The sequence below is a fragment of the Chionomys nivalis genome, chromosome 8, assembly GCF_950005125.1.
Source record: "Chionomys nivalis chromosome 8, mChiNiv1.1, whole genome shotgun sequence".
Taxonomy (NCBI): domain Eukaryota; kingdom Metazoa; phylum Chordata; class Mammalia; order Rodentia; family Cricetidae; genus Chionomys; species Chionomys nivalis.
Genome location: NC_080093.1, coordinates 37,526,744 through 37,549,291, shown reverse-complemented (window position 1 = coordinate 37,549,291; position 22,548 = coordinate 37,526,744). Strand labels below are relative to the sequence as shown.

General features: G+C 39.5%; 1 protein-coding gene across 1 annotated transcript in view; it reads right to left on the bottom strand.

The window, feature by feature from the left end:
• LOC130879337 (aldehyde dehydrogenase, cytosolic 1) overlaps positions 1-18,835 on the bottom strand; it is a 37,872-nt gene extending 19,037 nt beyond the window's left edge. Inside the window, exons 1-7 of the mRNA XM_057777695.1 lie at positions 18,721-18,835; positions 13,957-14,061; positions 10,619-10,759; positions 8,604-8,733; positions 6,643-6,704; positions 4,899-5,027; positions 3,612-3,725 (exon numbers count right to left, since the gene is read on the bottom strand). Of these exons, the coding sequence (XP_057633678.1) occupies positions 3,612-3,725; positions 4,899-5,027; positions 6,643-6,704; positions 8,604-8,733; positions 10,619-10,759; positions 13,957-14,061; positions 18,721-18,783 (744 nt within the window). The 5' untranslated portion in view covers positions 18,784-18,835. The remainder of the gene's footprint in view (positions 1-3,611; positions 3,726-4,898; positions 5,028-6,642; positions 6,705-8,603; positions 8,734-10,618; positions 10,760-13,956; positions 14,062-18,720) is intronic.
• Between the last annotated feature and the right edge of the window lie 3,713 nt (positions 18,836-22,548).

Below are 22,548 nucleotides of genomic sequence, written 5' to 3'. Positions count from 1 at the left end.
ATTGGCAGGCTTTCTATTTCACCAGAAAAATAAGGTAATTGTTTAAGTCTAGGTGTGTACATCCAGATGACTAACCAGAAGTAGGCGTGAATTTTCACAGAAAACAGAAAATGATTTTTAGTCTACAATTTCATTTCTTTGCATATGTAGCCAGTGCCTGCCACCACTAAAAAATGACTGTGTTTTCCTTTGTGGCTGGAGGTCTATTTTAAAGGAATGTAATAAAAGTTTCACTAGAATGGGTCTCGTTGTTGTCACCATGAGAGACAATGTTTCTGCCTCTTACACAATTGCCAATATCTTTAAAGAAACAAGGACAATGAGTTTGAGTAGAACTAATGCTATTTTCGTTCACTCTGGTGTCTAAAAGCATGCTAACATGTCATTATTCAATATTAATTCACAAGCAGTTGTACATCTTTTTGTGGCTAACACAGAATAAGAGAGTCTTCAAGACTAGCCAGGCAAGGGCGAGAGTCTAGCTACGAGGCAAGGACATTGATGCCCATGATTACATCTTAGACAATGAGAACACAGATGAGAAGGCTTTTAGTTCATGATTTCCTCAGACCTAGCATCCAAGCAGTACAGAATCAATGGGAGTCAAGGTACAGGAGATTATGGTATATTCATGCCAAAGCCTGGGCAAATGTAAAAGACTAATCAGGAGATGAGAGGGCACATTGACACATCTCCTAAATTAATGTGACAAAGTGAGTGGGAGGAGAAAGCAGAAGCTGAGGATGCTTCACAGATATTTTCCCAAGTGCTCAGCAGAGTGCTAAATATCTTCTACCAGCTCTCACTTTAATTGTGTGGAACTGAATAAAGTAGGAATTACAGTCCCTGTGTTTCTCAAATAAAGATTCTCAAAAGGGAAAGGATTCTTCTGTTTTTCTAAGGTACACCCCTCTTATTTGAAGCCAGAAGTTCCCTCATTGCCAAATTTCACCGTTTCCTTTTCAGAAGGTAAATGAGCATAGAGATAGCATAACAGAAAAAGCAAAATGGCACCAAGTTGAGGATTAGTTAAGACGATCGCACAACAAAGCTGCCCCCAGGTTCAAGGAGCATCAGCCTCTGACAGAGGCAAACTGGAGAAGTGAGCCTAGGATCTGGGCTCAGATGTGCTCATCACATCCCTAGTGCAGAGCATGTGGAATTCTAGGTTTCCTTCTGTCTGCCTGTTCTAGCTACTTTGCTATAAACCTATTACCTACTTGCATCACCATAGCTAAAGCTATCAGAATCTCTTGGGTACCCTCGCATATTTTTTCCAAAGGAAATCGTGACTGTGTGGTTGATTTAGCCTATCTCAATCAGAGATTTACATGATACACTATTTTCCTACCGTCTATAACAAACTTTTGTATAACGTATATACACACATTTGAAAGATGAAGAAAATCAAAATCCAAAGCCTTATTTCAGTTCCCTGTGCAGTAGAGCTATGTAACTAACTGCAATTATAAGGAAATTGACTTATTCTCAATCACTACATAGAATGTTCTTTCTTAAAACCTGGAACAAATTCTATGTTCACGTAGTTTCCTTCTCTTGATCCCTTGAAAAGCATCCAATCACCTTCTCCATTCTACCTGTTTCTTATGTTGGCAGTAAGATCTTGTTGGCAGCTGTGTAGCGTAGTCTGAGATCGCCATATGGCTATCTGTCCAACAGGTTGTCTCAGGGCAAAACATCTATGAAAATGGACTCTCACTTAGCAAGAACCAGTAGTCCATGGGACAGCATAGGAATTTTCAAAACTTTTGTGGCTTGCACTCTCTTTTCTTTCTCGCTATATTGGTGGTTCTCTAGATGGTTTTCAATATTACTTTTGCAGTCAGACATGCAATATCTGTAATTTCCCCTGAAAATTCTATTCTTTCTAGAATATTTCCCCTAAGACTCCCCTAAGGGGGAGATGCTTCTCAAATCTTTTTCTTGATTACTAACTACAAGTCCTGATCCTGAGAACTTTCCTGACTCAACAGAGACAGATACATATGAGAAAAGAACACTTGGAACATTAGCAATCGCTCAAAGTTCTGGAGAGGAGAGTAGGGCACACAATGGTGCACAGAATAGGGAAAAAGCCTCAGGAATACACATAGTGCTATGGTTGAGAGTAAGTTCCCTGGACACCAAGCATAGAATCATTGGTAGGATCTGGTACGCTCCAACAGGAAAAACTACAATGCAAACTGTGTGATGGGCAGATCCATCTTTACCATACACCAGAGCTTATATTGGTGGAAGAAGCATGGTATAATGAGATGGGAAAAGAGTGCTTTATCAAAGTCTGCTTTTTACACAGAGATTGAGACAGGGAACCCACTTGTAGAAAACGGAACTGTATTAAAACATATCTTGCAGGCATGAAAGATTGTCTGAGATTGAATATTGTTGCCCTTAAAGCGTTGTATCCACATCTATACTTTTGAACTTTGTAACCACAGTTAGCTGCCAGCAGGCATTAGTGCTGCTAGAGTGGGATGTGTCTGACTCGATATTTAGGAAAGCCTGCAAAAATGCTGAGCTCTATGTCTAGAAGAAGGTTATGTAGGGAGTAGGAAGGTTTATTTGAGGAAGCCTAAAGGGGAACATTCGGGACTTCCATAATCATCACAATGTATTCCTTAAATTGTGATGTATTTCTTAAAGTCAAAAATAGAACCTGATAATAAAGCTGTTCATGTAATCCTGTTAAGAAAAACTCTGTTTAAGTATAAATAAAGATGGCTTGATCTATTTGGGACCACTTGAGTGCAATCCACTTGGTGGTCTGAAGTTTTCTTTGCACCGACACACTTTCCCTGCCTCAGGACCTGAACTCAAAGTTGAGGACCTGGCGAGGTCTATTCAAGCTCACCTTTTTCACCCATGCAAATGAGTCATGCAGTATCTTTTCTGTCAATAGTTAATTACACTCTAACCTGGCAGAGTGACGCCAGCATGACTTTGCTAGAAACAGCTTAATACCTGTATCTTCTTTTGTTTGTAATAGAAACTCCCTCGACCCTCAGAATTCTGTTTTACAATTCTTCCTCCAGTGCCCCCCCTCCTCTTACTGAGTATTGATATGGTTGTGTATGGTTCCCATTCTTCTACTTTTATCTACTCAGGGCATAGCAAGGCACACCGAAAACCAAGGCTCTCAAGGCAGGAACATGGAAGAAATTGGAATGCATCACCCTCTCAGGGTGTGCTGGGTAGACAGAGTTCCACAGAAGAAGCTAGAGGTGAAAATCTACCATTTACTTTCTTAATCTACAGGCAGCAATTAAAGTGACTCATGCAAATAAATCATTGTTCCCTAATTTGTATTTCCTAGCATACACTTAACTAATCATCTGACTGCCTCAAAGACTGTATTTCTCCAAAGAGATAGTAGTGATTACACTACAAATCATTTACTGTAATCTTTCAGATTCTTAACAGTATTTTTTACTATTCAAAATTCATCCATTTGTGCTTGATAAACATATCTGGGGTCTAGAATAAAGAGCAAGTCACCACAAAACTTTTCTAAGGAAAGTGTTGACTGCAAGACAGCTACAGAGAGCGTGCTTCTGCTTATTAAAGAGGAGATATTCTGAAAATGGCTCTACCTCTGTTGATCCCGTGAAGGCCACTTTGTCGATGTCCATGTGTGAGGAGATGGCTGCCCCTGCAGTTGGTCCATAACCAGGGACAATATTCACCACACCAGGAGGAAATCCTGCCTGCAAGTTAAGAAGCAAGCAGTTAATAGATCAAGAACTTAATTCATAAAAAACCTGAGTGGGAAACTGGGGCTATTTCTTTATTCTCACCTTGGGGGTTCTTCTCTCAAGAAAATGCACTAAAGTATATCTGTCCTTTATTCGTTACTGTCTTTAATTTCTTATCTATATGAAATTATTTCTAAAGGTGGTAATCCCTTAGGACACTATGTTCTATGGACAAATCTGTCCCCATTGGTGTATTAATTGTTTCTCATTAGCTATGATAAAACATTGACCAAAACATTCTTGGGAAGGAAAAAGTTTATCTGGTTTATAGGTTATGTCTATTGTTGAGGGAAGCCAAGGTAGGAACCTGGAGCCAGGAACTAAAGCACAGACCATGGAGAAATTATATGCACTGCCTTATATTCTCTGGCTGGCTCAGCTACCACTCTTATGCAGTTACGCCAATCTGCCTAGGGATAGCAGTGTCCACAGTGGGCTGGGACATACTACATCAATCAATGATCAAGGTTAAACCCCACAGACATGGCCACAGGCCAATCTGAGGAAGACAATTTCTCAGATGAGGTACCTGCTTCCTAGGTTTGTCAAGTTGACAACAATATTGCGACAACTGATCACTCCAATGATTAACTGTGTCAAATTTATAAAAGGAACTCAAACTGATGAGATATCAGAGTGTATGTTATATTAACTATACAGAAAGGCAGATTTTATAGTCACCACCATCAAAACTAGAAACATATTGAAATAGCAGACATATTGATATAGAAGCTGCCAACCTTTAAAGAAATTAAAACTGAAAAAAAAAACTTCAAAGAAGATTACAGAAGCAACCAGGCAAGTTATAATCTAGATAATAAAGATAAAGCTCAGTATTTCACCATTTGAAAAACTGCTACCTTTCCTAATTAACTTACATTCATGAGATTTGAACAATGTAAGTGACCCATTACAGGGTGACTGGCTATGAGCCTCTGTCATTATTTAGATAGACACACATTTTTGCTGACTGACAAAAGTTCCAGCCTGTAGTTCTCTTGCTTTTATCTGCACAACTGGACAGGATCAGCGTGTGATGAGCGAAGCTCATAGTGATGAGACTGAGGCTGTAAGGTGAATGAGGAACCCTGAATTTGCCTGCACGTTTAGACTCTGGAGACTTACCTCTTTTACTAAAGATGCCATATGAAGAGCAGTGAGAGGGGTTTGCTCTGCTGGTTTGACAATCACTGTGTTCCCACAGGCAAGGGCAGGGCCTATCTTCCAAGTGAACATGACCAACGGACCATTCCACTAGAAAGCAAAATTGAACAATGGACTTTTTGTATAGCTCCAAACTACATTTGTTATTGATACTTGCCACCCTGATAAAAGTTGACTAATATTTTAGAAATTGTGTATAATTATCTAGTTTATTTTACCTATGTTTACAAAAGAAACTACAAAATGATAAAAAAACAAAAAAGCTCAAAACAAACTATGTAGGAAAAGGGAACAGAAAATTGTAATCAAGTCTTGTCCTTCTGAACTCTTAATTTACAGAAAAAAAATGCTACTTTATGGCTTCATATATGTTAAGCATGTTGTAATTTACTTGTGTTTTAAAAGTGTGAAATCCTCTTCCTCTTTCTTCCTGGAAGGCACTTATGGTATTTTATCTAAAATAATAATTCAGAAAAATTCACATCCAGGAGATTTTGTGTGTATGTGTGCTATGGATTGATCCCAAGGAGGTAACATATTGACTGTGTTCTCCATACCAGTGAGCTAGGCTCAGTCCAGGGCAAAATTGTTAAAGCCAAAGAGGTGTCAAATCCCAATCCGTAGGGTGAATGTTTGAATTCAGATCATTCCAACAAACCAACTGAACAGCAGTAAGAAATAAGATATGTGACAGCTTCTTCTATTTAAGGCATTTGCCACCTAGGAGTCCTAAAAACAGTCCACTCTACTTCAGTTGGATGTTCTAAGGATTAATCAAGAAATTCAGGGTTATGGCATAGCACACATCTGTGTATCATGTATGAAGTTCAGTGTTCGATCCCCAGGAAAGAAAACAGGACAAAAGGGGGCAGTTAAAATTTACACTTTTCCAATAGTGCTAGCTGGTACAGTAATGTAGACATGTTTGAGTGTTTTTTAAGTCTTTGAATTACTGAACAGTTCCACAAATATTTTGGTATGATCAGTCTTTCTAGAAGAGAATAACTGTCATTCAAAAACTTTTGGGATACTTCATTGTTTTTTTTTTTAATTTAGCCTTTTAAACTATGTCAGCTGTATGTGGCTAGTGTCCTGTATTAAGCTTCATGGAATTCTGGTTACATCCAGAACATGATTTTTTGGAAGAAGAATTTTGACTTCCCAAACCTGCTACCTAAAGTTAAATAGAGGGCACATACTTTCTCAATTGTTTTGGGGACTATTCCTTCCACTGAAATAAAAAAAATAAATAAAACATTTTCCGGGATTTGAACAATCTTGCTTCAGTTACTGTCCACAGTGGGAAGTCTCAAGCAGGAGAAAGCAGTGCTGGGAGCAGTGGGCACTTCTGTGTCCAATAGAAATGTTCAAACACAGATGAGCCGTGATAAAGCTTTGTCATACAGTTACAAAGCACAGCTCATGAAACCAGAACAAAGCAAAATTTCAGGAAAAAAAGTGCAATAAATTCTTAGGGCTTATTTATAAATTTGAAACATCCTCAAAGGGTAGAGAATTTTATTCTGGACAAGATAGCTCATATACAAAAAGCCAAGTTATAGGAATGAGTGCTTCAGGTGGTCATGCTTATTGAATTTACTTCACACATAACCATCACATAAGCTTCACTTGTGTGGGAATGGGCTTCAGATCAAATGGAATTACAGCTCTCTTCCCCCCATCAGAGTCACGAAGTGAGACTTACAGGGATGATTTGGCCACACACCCCAATAGGCTCACGTCTTGTATAAGTGAAAATATCTCCATCTGAAAAACAGAGCAAACACACCATCCAATGAAGGCAAATGCAGGATCCACTCGGGACAGGGCGATGTGCGGTTGCTAGGAGAGGGGGTTCACAGTGAGTAGCAAAAGGGAAACAAAACATCCTGTCTCCAAGGTTAATAACATGAGCAATGAAGCTCTCAAACAGCAATTTCAATCTAAAGACCGAGTAACAGAAAAATAAGTAACAGGATCGGGGAAGATCTCATAAGCTGTAAACTCCATTCCCTGTATTCCAAGATGGCTGCCTTCCGTCAGTCTCATACAGAGAGTGGTGCAGAAAGGAACTGGGAGATGAGGTCCCCTCTGGATAAAGACAAAACCATGTGCAAAAGTTCCCAGAATCTCAAATGTCCCAGAAGCTCCAACTTTTAAACAGGGACATGATTTAAAATAGTGAAAACTTCTCCAAGGAATAAGAAGTCTTTCTCTTAGAATTGTTATAGTTTTGGTGTTTCCTTTTTCCTAACAAAAATAAATGCAATCTCTTATTCTATAAATAAAATATTTGAAATGAAATGTGATTCTTTTCTTTCTTGATTTGACTGACTCTTGTGTCTCACTATCAACACAAACGTAAATATATCTTGGAAGAGGAAACCTTAATTGAGAAAATGCTCCCATGAGATTGTGCAGTAGACAAGTCAATGCAACATTTTCTCAATTATTGTAGGACATGAGATGGCCCAGCCCACTGTGAGTATTGCCAAACCTTGGCAGATGAACCTGGATTGCATAAGAAATCAGGGTGGGCAAGCCATACAATGTAACCCTACAGTACATTGTATTTGTCCATGGCCTCTGCTTCAGTTACTGCCTCCAGGTTTCTGCCCTGAGTTTTTGCCCTTATTTCCCTCAGAGAAGGAATCTAGTGTGGAAATACAAGTGAAAGAGATCATTTGTTCACAGTTGCTTTTGTTCATAGTGTTCTAACACAGCAAATACTCATTTTGATGCAGTCCCATTTGGAGTTTTGCTGTTGTATGTTTTGTTCTGGCTTCCACAGGAACCTAATGCTAGCACACAACCACTTTCCCTGTTCAGATCTACAGGTACATTAAACAGCTTCCTCTATATTTCTCAAGAGAAGAGTAGGAGCTACAAAATAGCCTGGTTCATAGTACCACTGTTATCTCATTTTCTTCTTATATCTTATGGGAGATATAAGAAGCTAATATATCTTATACTGTATCTTCCAGGTTGAGTGGAAGTACACATCAGAACGTGAAGTGGATTTTTTGGTTTCCTGAAGTCATTGAAGATAGAGATGTGAAACTGGCTCCAACCCTTCCCAAACTGATTCTTTTCTCACATGAAATATTTGCCGTGTGTCTGTTCTGCTGCTTGCATACCTCACTAAGCAATACATCACACTTCCATACAAAGATTCTTAATCCTGCTGGTAATCAGAGTCTCATCTTGATTTGATGCTTTTGAAATACATTAGTATAAATTGGATTGTTGAAGTATATTGGACTAAGTATACTGGGCACAAATCAGCACAGCTTACTCATTTTGGACATGCAAAGACTTAGGTAATAATGTTACAGAAGAAGTACATTTGTCATTATGGGAATGGTACTCAATAAATGATTTCTGTGGCCAGTTTTGTAAACTTGTGATCTTAAGACATCTCACTCAAATTAGTAGGTGAGTCTATGAGAATGTCCTTACTTGAATTCTGTCTATACTATCCACAGTGTTTAATCTTGACAGAACTTCCAGCACCAGAATTCTGTTGGGTCAATGTGAAAAATAAAGTAATTTTTTTTACTTTATTTATGGACACAGTTATTTGTCAGGGAGAATTTGAAGGTATTTAGTTCTGCATGAATGGCCTCACTTCTGACATCATGCAGGTAGTTTCCCAAATGTACTTACCACTTGGTATCGTTTGACCATGGATCTTGTCAGCCCAGCCTGCACAGTACTTTAATGTTTTTATGCTGACTTCTAAATCCATCGTGTATGCATGGGGAAATACTTTCCCAGCATTCATTGATTCCATTGTCTGAAAAATAGGTAGTAATATCATAGTCTAAACATTCAACAATAAAAATTGCATCAAGAATATACAGTCAACCATTTTAGATTTTCTTTTTTTTTTTTTTTTTTTTTTTTCTTTTTTTTTTTTTTTTTTTTTTTTTTTTTATTTTTTATTCTTTTTTAATTAAAATTTCCACCTGCTCCCCGTTTCCCATTTCCCTCCCCTCCTCCCAAATATTGCCCCCTCCCCCCACTCCCCTCCCCCTATCCCCACTCCTCTTCTCCTCCCCCCACACCATTCCCCCTCCCTCTCGATACTGAAGAGCAGTCCAAATTCTCTGCCCTGCGGGAAGACGAAGGTCTTCTATCTACGTCCAGGAAGGTGAGCTTCTAAACAGGCTAAGCTCCCACAAAGCCAGTTCATGTATTAGGATTGAAACCTAGTGCCATTGTCCTTGGCTTCTCATCAGTCTTCGTTGACCGCCATGCTCAGAGAGTCCGGAATCAACCCATGCTTATTCAGTCCCAGACCAGCTGGCCTTGGTGGGCTCCTAATAAATCAGTTCCACTGTCACAGTGGGTGGGTGCATCCCTCGTGGTCCTGATTTTTTGCTCTTGTTCTCCCTCCTTCTGCTCCTCATTTGGACCTTAAGAGCTCAGACCGTTGCTCCAAATTGAGACTCTGTCTCTACCTTGATCCATCACCAGATGAAGGTTCTAAGGTGATATGCAAGATATTCATCAGTATAGGATAGGGTCATTTCAGGTTCCCTCTCCTTAGTTGCCCAAGGTACCAGCTGGGGACATATTCCTGGACACCTGCGAACCCCTCTAGAGTCAAGTCTCTTGCCAACCCTAAGATGGCTCCCTTAGATAGGATATATACTTCGCTGCTCCCGTATCCATCCTTCCTATATCCCAACCATCCCAATCCCCCGAGCTCCTCCCATCCTCCCCTTCTCATATTTCTCATCCCATTTCCCCTTTGCCCCATGCCACCTCACCCGCAAGTTCCCATTTTTTGCCCTGCAATCTTGTCTACTTCCCCCTCTCCATGCGGATGACTATATGATTTTCTTTGGGTTCACTTTCTTATTTAACTTCTATAGGATCGCACATTATATGCTTAATGTCTTTTACTTATGGCTAGAAACCGATTATGAGTGAGTACATCCCATGTTCCTCTTTTTGGGTCTGGGATACCTCACTCAGGATAGTGTTTTCTATTTCCATCCATTTGCACGCAAAATTCGAGAAGTCATTGTTTTTTATCCAGTAATACCACTATTGGGAATATACCCAAGAGATGCCACATCAAATGACAAAAGTATCTGTTCAACTATGTTCATAGCAGCATTGTTTGTAATAGCCAAAACCTGGAAACAACCTAGATGCCCTTCAATGGAGGAATGGATGAAGAAAGTGTGGAATATATCCATTTTAGATTTTCATAATTATGTACTAGAGTTTTAGAAATATAAGGATTCTTAAATCTTATGTTCTTTTGAAAGCAACTTAAAAAGAATTAAATGACTTGTCTGTGGTCAAATAACAAGATCCTGATGAGTGAGGTAGCGACATTCTGATTGCCTGATCCCACTAATCTTTCCGTCCGAATCTAAGTACCTCTGGCTAAGCGTGTCTAAGATCCGGTTATATAAGTACTCAGCTGTGAAAATGATTCCTAGTCTCCACATCCTATCAGAGTTCCACCAAGCTTGCACTTGTCATCTGACTGTAGCAACAATTCAGGGTCTGAACTATGCACAATGTCACCATTGCCATCCTGTTCCTCTCATGTATAAATAATCTGCTCATACAATTGTAAACCAAACTGACCAGCCAGTTGGAATGGTGAATGCTCCCAGAAGCTTCCCCACTGTCTCCCTTTGGGGTAAGTTAATACTCACAGCCAGCAGTAGACGGTCTCTTTCCATTAAGTCAGCCAGCTTGTTCAGCAGCCGCCCCCTCTCTGAAGCATCCATAGTGCGCCATGTGGAGCCAATCTGAAAAGCCTGTCGTGCAGCCTTCACGGCTTTGTCCACATCTGCCTGGAGGTCACAAAGCATTCATTTCAGGATGTTCAAAACTCTAGATTGCTGAGCTAAACATCACAACTTAATAAACTAGAACACAGTCCTCAGGTGGACCAAGGAACTCCGCCATATACCACCTGCCTAGCACAGTCTGATGAGTAACATACTCTTTGGGATAGAAAGCAAGTCGTCTTGTACACATTCTAGGGAGAATTGAAAGTGTGTAGCAAAGTAGGCATATTAAAATGAAATCAAGAAAATCACAGAAAGAACTTAGCAGTCACCCAGAAAAGGGTTCAACTCCCTTGCCTGGATCACAAAAATTGATGGATGGCTAAGACTGCAATGCATGGACTCCAAATAAACTGTTGTCTGATACCCAGTGTGTGTGTCAGGTACCATGGACTCCTTGGCTCAGCTGGGCCCCTGCTATTGAAGCAGCCTGCTGGACAGCCGAACCCTATACTTGATCACCTGTCTGCCTGTTATTTTCTGTTCCAGACACAGCTTGGTCTTGGATTTTGCCGTTGAACTCTGCAGCTTCTATATTCCCCCTGAGTCCAGCCACTGCCCTGCAGCTCTGCCCAGGCAGATTCCTTGTCATACAGGTTCTTTCCAAACCACCTCTGAAGCCTCTGAACTCTGCTGCAGACTCTTTAACTTGTAGTTATTTAGTTATCCATAAATGCATACACAGTGGTCCAGATACGTTTACTATGTGATGTGTGATATGAGAATTAATGTTAGTAATTAATCCTGGAAGAAATAATTCATGTTCTCCTCAAGAAGACTAATAAGCTGGGTGACTTTCATATTAATTGTTTGCATTTGTATGGTTAAATCTTGTGAATTTATTGCTACTCAATACAGTTACACATTATTGAAAGACACAAACATATTATCTGCTCTTGGATATGACACATAAGCTTCTTATGGCTTATTATTGTTGATATTTATACAACAAATCATGCTGTAAATAATTATTTTCCATTACGTAACAATCATTTTGCATTAGCCAAAATTATAAGTCTCATAAATGTTTTTGATAGAATTTTTGTAGTATTTTTTTTAACTTCAAGCTTCCTGTATTGTAGATTTTATTTAGGGGCTAGCATTTCCAAGATACTTTTGAATTAATCAGAAAACTGTGATCAGGTTAACTGTTATTTACTATCATCAAATCATGTGACCTAGGGAAATAAAATACTACAGTTTGAAGTCGGAGACACTAAAGAGCGAAAATATATATATTTGCTCTGGCCCCTGCCCCACCCTTATGATACCATGAGAGGCTTGATTTGGCCTATTGGCAGCCCCATTCTACTTGTGGACGGAATCTCCAAAACCTTTAGCCTGTGACCAAATGAGTAAGTCTAGCATATCAGACTTGACTGTGAACTTTACCAGGTTAGAACCGTCCTCTAAGCAATGCTAGTCACTCTTCATTAGAGCTCTCACAAATTGTTTGAACATCAACAATTCTAAAAGGACAGTTTGGTTAATGATTCCCAAACAGGATAGAGACATAGGAAGGTGGCTGTGAAGCCAGCTCTTGCTTATCACTAACAATTTCCTTATGGGTTCTCAACCTTCCCAGTGCTGTGATCTTGTAATACAGTTCCCCTTTTGTGGTGACTTCCACCATAAAAGTATTTTTGTTGCTACTTCAACACTGTCACTTTACTGTTATTGTGAATTGTAATATAATATCTGTGTTTTCCGGTAGTCTTACCAGACCTTTATGACAGAGTTGTTCAACTCCACCCCCACACAACAGCTTGAGAATCCCCGTCTTAGAGGATTCACTAGCCAAGCAGATTGGCACAGTAATTTGGCCTGCAAGTTTGTCTGGGGATGAACTAGTCTCCTTGACCTTTCTATGAGAGAGGCAGTTGTCACTAAGCACAGAACAGATCAGTGCTCGCCTGCAAGGCTGCTGGGATGATCACCAGTTTTCCCATCTGTGCCTTCAGAAGAAGGTAAACCTCACTGACTCCCCTAGAAAACTCTCCAGCCTGATTGACAAAGTTTCCACGAAACCCAGGTAGATAGTTGTTTTTCTGTTGGAACTAACTCCAGCATCAGAGCAAAATGTCCCATAGAAGCTAAATGTTCAAGGCCTCAATGTTAAAGTATCAATAATATGACTTTTTATTAACTTGTATCTACAGACTCATAATCTTGTTAGTGCCATTTTATTGTTAAGGAGAAGGCGTAATTAGCTGACTGATGTTGTAAAATATTAGTTAAAGATGTGTTACAATGGTTTATACTGTAGAATACTTGTTTAATGATACAAAGATGTGTTACATTCATCTATGTTTCATTTGTTTAACACTGTGAAGCTGTTACTTTGCCTGTCTAAAACACCTGATTGGTCTAATAAATAGCTGAATGGTCCATAGCAGGGAAGGAGAAAGGATAGGCAGGACTTGCAGACAAAGACAATAAATAGGAGGAGAAATCTCAGGGGAAAGATCAAGGAATGAAAAAAGGAAGAGAGGAGGATGCAAGGGGCCAGGACCCAGGTACACAGCAATCCAAGGTGTAAGAAGTTGAAGAAAGGCCTATAGGACAAAGATAAAAGCTCAGAGGCAAAACAGAGCTGGGATAATTTAAGGAAAGCTGGCTAGAAACAAGCCAAGTTAAGATCAGAAAGAATAAGTCTCTGTATATTTATTTGAGAACTGAGTGGTGGGCCCCTCAAAGAACTAAAGAGCCAAGAGCCAAAGAGATACCAAAAAATTATTTAAAAAACTACAGACAGGCACCTTAAATATGTTATTATATTAAAACTCCATGCCCCATACTAAATGCTAATGCTAACCCTTAAAAAAGAGACATATTATTTAAAAATTAATACTTCATTATGCTACAATAGCCTCAGAGCATCAACATTTTGAACCCCACCTCCCTATTCTAGATTCCTGGGTAGCATTAGAAATGCTAACATTAGATCTACAGTCTGTTGGTTTTTTTTTATCATTTCTTGGTCTTTTAATATTTATTTTTTTAAGTTATTATGTATTGTGTATAATTATTCTCTACCAGATGTATATGAGGCAATTTCTTATGTCAAGGACAACAGAACATTTACTCAACTGCCTGAGCAGCCACACTTTCATGCCTTTCACTGAACTTGCAGTGGGCTTTGAGTTCAGATAACAAAGACTTCTGGTGTGAACTAGACCTGCAGATGTTGGAAAACTTACCTTGTCCCCTTCTTCCACATGACAGATGATCTCCTCAGTTGCAGGGTTAAATACAGGAAACTTCTTGCCACTCACTGAGTCATGCCATTCATTGTTGATGAAGATCTGTGGGGATGCAGCAAAGGGAGACAAAAAGCATTTAAATATGCACTACGGTGAAGGGTTTGATAAGCTAGAGTTGAGGTATTGTTACCCAGATATTATGGGGCTTTCCCTGCTCACATGTGTGTCATTTAACACCTAAAAAAACATAGAGGGGGCTGGAGAGATGGCTCAGAGGTTAAGAGCACTGACTGCCCTTCCAGAGGTCCTGAGTTCAATTCCCAGCAACCACATGGTAGCTCACAGCCATCTATAATGAGATCTTGTGCCCTCTTCTGGCATGCAAGCATACATGGAAGGAATGTTGTATACATAATAAATAAATCTTTTAAAAAAATAAAATATCCAAGAATTTAAAAAGAAACAAAAAAAATCAAAAAATATAGAAGTTAGACAACTGGGAATTTAGATGTATGTTACTAAGACATACTAACTTGAAGAGGCACCCTTAGATCCCTGGAAAAGGGTGTGAATTTCAGTGTTAGCGTCCTGGACTTGGGTTTTATTAAGAAATTGTTTCTATGTGCATTTGACTCCATTCCTTCCTCTGTATAAAAGAAATCTTAGCCTTGTTACAGGGCCATTGTGAGAAAGCTAACAGAAGCATTGTGACTTATTCCATGTGCACAAAGATACTATTAACTCCTGACAAGTTTTTGAGAGTGGAAGGTATTGTCCCTTGATAACTTAAATTATTTAAGGACATGTGCATTTTTATTTACACATATGTTTTTGCCTGTGTGAGTTTCAGTGGAGCACATGCATGCAGGTACAGGAGGACAGAGGACCTTGGCTGCCTTGGACTGGAAAGTGGTTAAGGTGTGTGAAACGAGAAAGGAGAAATAAGACCTCAAATCCCAGGAAACAAAATCCTTCACCCTGAGATCTTTGGAGAACCCTCAGAACTTCTCTCTGATGAAGTCTCTGTCAGACAGGAAATAACTGTGCAAGATAGACTGACAGAAAATTAGGAGAAAAGGAGAGGAGAATGATACGGTGGGAAACAGATCTTGGAAAATTCAGGTAAAACTATTCTAAAAGTTAAAAACTATTCAGAAAAAAATACACTAGGGCCATGATCGCTAATGTAGACCATTCCCCATGAGCCAGCCCTTGCCTCAAGTGCTTCTTATGAATTAAATGCTCTGGTTGTTATACCCCCTCAGGAAACGGTGCTCCTCGTCATCTATATCAATGTTAAAAAGGCAGAGGCAGGTGAGGTGAAGGAGTTCGACCAGTAACCCTGTAACTTTCCAATGAGCTCTTCATGCTAAAGCTCTTTAGTAGGAATGGAGGGAACATGGAGCGTTTCCTCACTGCTCCTCAGGAGTTACCGACAGAAAGCTGATGGGTGCGCTTGGATTTAGAGAGTAATAAAGGCATCCAATACAAAAGGGGCTGTATTTACAAAAAAAGAAAGAAAGAAAGAAAGAAAGAAAGAAAGAAAGAAAGAAAGAAAGAAAGAAAGAAAGAAGGAAGGAAGGAAGGAAGGAAGGAAGGAAGGAAGGAAGGAAGGAAGGAAAGAAAGAAAGAAAGAAAGAAAGAAAGAAAGAAAGAAAGAAAGAAAGAAAGAAAGTTCTCAAACACTGACCTCTGTTTTACCTACTCCAGTCAAAGAGAAACTGAATTAGGAGATGAGTCCTGGGAAGATGGGGCAATGATCCAGTGATGGCTTGTTTTGTGCGCAAAAAAAAAAACAAAAATAACAACAAAAAACCACTCTGACAATTAAGATTATGCGACTGACTATACCTGTTTTTCCTTTTCTTTTTGTTATCAATCTGCTTGTTTGCTCCTTTTCTTGTGCACTAAACACTGTTAGAGTAGGAAAAAAAAATCTCCTGGTCAAGAGAATAGAATCTCGGACCTAGGTAGAGACTTAACATTAGAGTTGGACTGGTTCAATCACTTTGGACGAGGGACCACTCCAGGAATCTGGACTCCCCTTAAGCCAAACTAAAGACATAAGGAGAATAATGAGTCCTTTAATGAAATACTGTACTTTCTCCTCCAAGAAACTCACTTCTAATGCATAAGTTTGAACCACAGCACTGTAAGATGATAAGTCTGATCACTCTTATGAATTATTCAGAAAAGAATAACTTTCCCTTTTCCTCTTTCTATGTCTCTTCTGAGAATGCTTTACTTAACAGTTTGATCCTTTCTCCCAACATTTTGAACTTCCTATTCCTTCCCCAAAAATATCTCTGCCCTCCATATAGCTCTTTGTTGGTCATGTGCTCCACTTCAGTCAATATCTGAATGATGAGAATGTTCCCCTCCTCCTCCAGTCTCCTACTCTGAGCAGCTGCTGAGGTGTCACATCTGGTTTGCCCTGAGGTTTTCCTTCTAAGTTCCAATAATAGTCCTCCAGATTCCATTTTATGGGACTGCGAACCCCAAGAAATTACCCTGAATTTTCGTGACATCAATACAATATACCTCTTGCAATAATAAAGAAGAAAACTAAAACAGTGAAGGAAAATAATACAAAAATTGAGACACTGGTCAGGCAAAGCAATTTGACTAATACTTCTCACCCTTGCCTTTCAGGTTTGCAGCTAGGAACTTACTTAATAGTCATTTTTTTCAACATACCTTAAGAGTGAAAATCAAATATAATTCTCCATGGAATGCAGTAAAAGAACATGAAGAAGGATAGAGAAAGCTCCCCATTAGGATTTAATTGCATACATAGCTGGTTTCTTTCCAAGTGGGACAATGCTGTAACCAGCACATCAAATAATACAATGCTTGATAAGTAGACCAAACATACATAGAAAATCAAAATTCACTGAATGGAGTTGTTTATTATTAAGTAGAGCAGTATTTGAACATCAAGTAAATGTGTTCTTGACTCTTAAATACTTAGTTCTCCACTCTCCCTAGGACGTCTTTATGTAATGTTTGCAGCAAAGAAGTTTCAATCTGAAAACGTCTGTCTATGTTTAGGGATTACTGGTTCTACCTGCATTTGTACATGGGACTTTAAGGAATAGCTTATTTTTCTAGTACTTTCACCTCATCTTTAATTAGTAAGTGCTAAACGAAACAACCCAGAGTAAAGACAGCTCACTTTAAAACCTCCTTGAGATGTGCGTGTGCGCGCGCACACACAAACAGTTTTAAGAAAATTCATAAAGGACAAATGAAGGAAAGGGGGCGAGGCTTTCTGATGACCAATATACTTTTCCTTTTGAAATCATGCAAATCAAACTTTTCTTAGTGACTAAACTGTAACTATATAAACAGTGTGGACAGTTCCCATTTTCTTGGAATTCCTGATTTGTAGATTGTGACAGGTATTTCTTCCAAATGAGAAGAGGGTCAGAGTCTATGGAGTGCACACACTTTGACAGCTGTGAGCTGTTGGAGATTGGGCACACACTCTCCTTCATATATTCTCCTTTGTCAAAACCTAAATTTTCTGTCCAAAGAATTTTCTGTCCAAGAAAGACTGTTGAAATCATGCCCCAGACATGTCTAGCTGCTCATGAATGGATCACGGCCAAGGTCCACTCCTCTCTACAGACCTTAGCCTAAGCAAAGAGCCCTTAAACCAGGCAGCTCCCTCACTTCAGGTGTTTGGAAAATTGCAAAGGCTTCAGGAATTCAAAACCAACTACATTTGCTCACAAGGAAACCAAAATAGATGAGAGAAGACATCAGATCTTTTCACTTATTTTAATACTCTCTGATTTCCTTGTTTGGTTCAGAACCCAGCATGGTTCTCCCCAGAGTTGAACAGTTCGTCTCTCACTTTGTTTTCTGCATCAGGCCATAACACGGCTAATTTTAAGTGACTTTTCTAATAACTTGATTGTGTGTGTGTGTGTGTGTGTGTGAGAGAGAGAGAGAGAGAGAGAGAGAGAGAGAGAGAGAGAGAGAGAGAGAGAGAGAAGGAGAGGGAGGGAGGGAGGGAAGGAGGGAGAGAGAAAGAGAGAGAGAAAGTTGTTTTTTTTTTTTTTAATTTTGAATCCTAAGATATGTAACAGAATTACACATGAAACTGTTCAGTAGGTAAAATGATGATAGGCCCTCAGGACAAGCCCAGTCTAATCATCTGCCCTCTTCATTTCCAAGCCTGGGTCAGATTCCTGCTCTTGTGTCTCTAAATATTCAGCAGTTAACAATGGCATGTTTGTTCCAACAACAGAAAACCTCCCTGGAGGAATAAACAACTACTCTTTCTATCTCAAAATAAGAAAAACAATACAAGTCCATTTAGGGGTTTCGGCAGCAGCCTCCATTCAATGTCCAGAGTTACGTCCTCCAACCTTAACACTGTCAACAAACATAAAGCCATATTTCCCTGTTCCACTGTGCTATTTTGAGATAGACAGTGAGAGAGAACTCCCCATGTGCCTGGCTCCTTCCATTAAGTTCCTCTGTTTGTCTCCCCATAAGTGCTCACTGCACAGGGTTAATAGACCTGCTGCTCACTCTTTTTCACTGCACTCTGGCACAAGAACCATCCACATAGAGTGAAATCCTTTTTCCTTGGATGTATGTCTGATGAGATGGTGTCTGATATGGCTTACAATTCACCACTGAATCAGGTCACTCTGTTTACTTTTTGTCTTTGTGTCTGCAAAGAAGCCACAATTGACCATGCTTTAACCAGGACCCCAGGAAAGCCCAACCTGCAAGTGTCTTTCTTACCTTGGTGTACTGAATCTTCAAGTTGCTCAGAGGGGCAGGAATTTCAGGTTGTGCAGAAGACATTGCTGTTTTGGTTCCTGGAACACAGGTGACAGGCTCAACAGTTTGGTTCTGATAGGGCACTTGCTCCTTTTTATCTAAATGCTCTAAAGTTCATTTGCATATTCGGATATGATTGGATGGGCAGACTCACAGCAGAGCAGAAAGGACTCCAGTCTCTTGTAACATCTAAGGCTGGCAGGGAGCCTTTGCCTTTAAATGTGAATCCTTAAGGAACCTGCACCTCAGCCCTGAAGTTCCATCTGGAGACTGCTCACTATTTACAGATGAATTAACTTACCAGGCCAAACCTGTGCTAAGAGAATACTTGATCAGGAGCTTGGACACTCGAAGCCAGTTATCATTTTCAAAGTTTTCCATGACTTTTTAGGTTACCATGTAACTTTCCCTTCTCAGATAGACTTTGTAAAGTAAAGAAGAAAAGGTTCTGTTATCAATAGCAGCTGGGGGAGAGGACAGTTGTGGATTATTATTTAAAGATGTATTACATTTGTTTATGCTGTGGAACATTTGGTTTTTTTCTTAATTTATTGTATTTTTTTAAAATTTCCCAATCCAAGTTCCCACTCTCTCCCCTCCCTCCATTCCCTCCACATAGCCTCTCACCCCACCCCCATCTAATCCTCAGAGAGGGTAAAGCACATTGCTTTGGGGAAGGTCCAAGGCCCTCCCTACTATATCTAGGCTGAGCAAGATATTTATCTAAAGAAAATAAGGTCCCTAAAATGTCAGTACACGCAGTAGGGATAATTTCTAGTGCCACTGCCAGTGGCCCCTCAGTCTGCCCCAGCCATACAACTGTCAACCACATTCAGAGGGCCTAGTTTGGCCCATGCTTGTTTCTTCCCAATCTGGCTGGAGTTGGTAAGCTCACATTAACTCAGGTAGATTATTTCAGTGAGTGTACCCATCATGGTCTTGACCTCTTTGTTCATGTTCTCATCTTCCCACACTTCAGCTAGAATTTGGAGTTCTGTCTAGTGCTCTGAAACAGGTCTCTGCCTCTGTTTCCATCAGTTGCTGGATGAAGGTTCTATGGTGATATTTAAGCTAATCATCAGCATATTCTGAAGAGGATGGGGAGTAATGGGAACACTCATCCATTGCTGCTGAGAATGCAAACTTGTACAATCACTTTGGAAATCAGTATAGTGCTTTCTCAGAAAATTGGGAATCAATATACCTCAGGATCCAACAATACCATTCCTGGGCATATACTGAAAAGAAACTCAATCATACAAAAAGACATGTGTTTAGCTATATTCATAGCAGCATTATTTGTAATAAGCAGAACTGGAAACAACCGAGATACTCCTCAACTGAAGAATGAATAATAAAAAAAAGGTGTCACATTTTTGTGTTAGTGGTAAAAAAAAATGGTAAAAAAAGAAAACCATGACATCTTGAATTTTGCATGCAAATGGATGTAATTAGAAAACACTATCCTGAGTGAGGTAACCCAGATCCAAAAAGAAGAATATAGTATGTACTCACTTATTAGTAATACTACCTATAAACAAACGACATCGAGCCTATAGTTCATGATCCTAGAGAAGCTAAGCATTAAGGTGAGCCCTAATAAAAACATATATAGATTCACCTGGAAAGCTGAATAGACAAGATAGCCTGACAAAATTGGAAGCATGGGGGTGGGAGGAAAAGGGAGGGTGAATGAGGAAGAGGCAGGGAGAAAGGGAGAGTTGAGGAGAACTTGAGGGAATGGGATAGTCGATGGAGGAAAGACCGAGATGAGAGCAAGGAAAGAGATATTTTGATTGAGGAAGCCATTATAGGGTTAACATAAACCAGACTCTAGAGAAATTCCCAGGATGACCCCAGCTAAGAACCTAAGCAATAGAGCAGAAGGGGACTTAATTTGACTTGCCCTGTAGTCAGAGAAATTCTGCTTTTAAAATGATCATATTTGGGAAAAATAGGGGACAAGTCAGGTCAGGAGAACAGATCATTCTTCTAGATTCTCAGACAGTATGTTTTGGATGTCCTGAGTATCCTGCAACTCCCATTTGAATTAAGATAGAAACTTTTGCTCTTCTAATCTCTTGTTCCCATTTTGTTTTGAAAAGGGTGTTTTTACTTTTACAAATGCCCTTTGAGTTAAATGCACAATTGCACAACAGCTATTACATAACATGCAGACTAGGGCTCTGGACAATGTCCAAACTGCTGCATTTTGCAAGGATCACAGTTGTTTGTGGATCCAAAACTTGTTTATTTGATGTCGAGGAGGTAAAACCACAGGTTGTAAAACATTCTTGGCATTCTCACTTACTCTCTGAGTAGGTACATCATTCACTGTCTTTCACTAGATAACTATGTAGTAATGTATTCCTTAAATCAAGAATCACAGCATGTAATTAAAAAAAAATTGGACGCAGATACATTACAGCCCTTTAATTTTCAACAAGTACTTACTAACCATTATGTGTGCCTTCCAAAACTTTGGCTTCCTTTGCCAGGATGTTTTTTTTTTTTTTTTCTGCTCAGTACTGGGCTATGACAAGTATTTCCGAGTTAACTGTTCCCAAGCCCAGAATTTACTTTATACAGAAGTTTGTTTCTGGGGATGATTACAAAAGTCAAAGACTTTTTTTTTTATCTTTCCTTTTAAAGAGGGAAAATAAGGTTTTAGTAAAATGATGGGGACTGGGGAGGCCCTCCTCATGACTAGACCCAAAGATTTCATTTGATGACAGAACTGGTACCTTTTTTATTTTTTTATTTATGGGGTTTTTTTTTGCATTATAAGACTGGGTTTTCTCTGTAGCTTTGGAGCCTGTCCTAGCACTAGTTCTTGTAGTACACCAGACTCCCCTTGAACTTAGAGCTCCGCCTGCCTCTGCCTCCCAAATGCTGGAATTAAAGGCGTGCGCCACCACAAGCTGGCACATTTTTTAACATGGGGTCCTTGTAAATAATATCTAATCACTTCCTTCTCAGTGATAAGCTAAATTTCATGCTCATACACTCAAACGTACAAAGAAATACAGGGTTATATTTAAGTGATGGCTTCCAATTCCTGTACCAAGAAACATACAGACCATGACTTCTGCCATCACTGAAACCAGCTAGACAGGCAACACATCAGTACACAGTTCTGTTGAACAAGCAGTTTTTTTATGAAAGCACAGCTCTTCCTTACATGGGTAGTTGAACTTTCTACTAATAAGAATAATAAATTAAAATAAGAATAGGTACAAAACATACTGAATAGTGGAATGAACTCTTCTGCAGTGGGCCAAATGTTTGCTTCCTCTCAAAGTACATGTGCTAAAGCCATAACCTTCAGTGTGCTGCAGTGAGAAATGGGATCTGTGGGATAAAAATGGGTCATGAAGGGGAAGACCTTATCAGTGAGATTAATGACTTCATAAGAAAGAACCCAGAAATATGACTTTATAAGAAAGAACCCAGAAAAGCCTCTTGGTGATTTCCTTTTTTCTACTCCTGGCCTCATTGCTTTGTCTTTTTCCATCTCTCTTTTTTTCTGGTACTATAGACTAGAACCAGAGCCTCAGACATGATGGGCAAGCACCCTAACACCTAACTATGTCACCAACTTTTCTGGCTAATGTCTTCAACGTGAAGATCCAAAAGAAGTCAGGAGCCTGCTACCACACAACTAGATTTCTGATCATGCTAGACTTCTGATGTTTGACTTTTAACCTCCAGGACTCTTCTTTAAAAGACATCCAGTCTCTGGTCTGTTGTTAAAGTAGCATAAATGGACTATGATGCCTTCTTTGCACA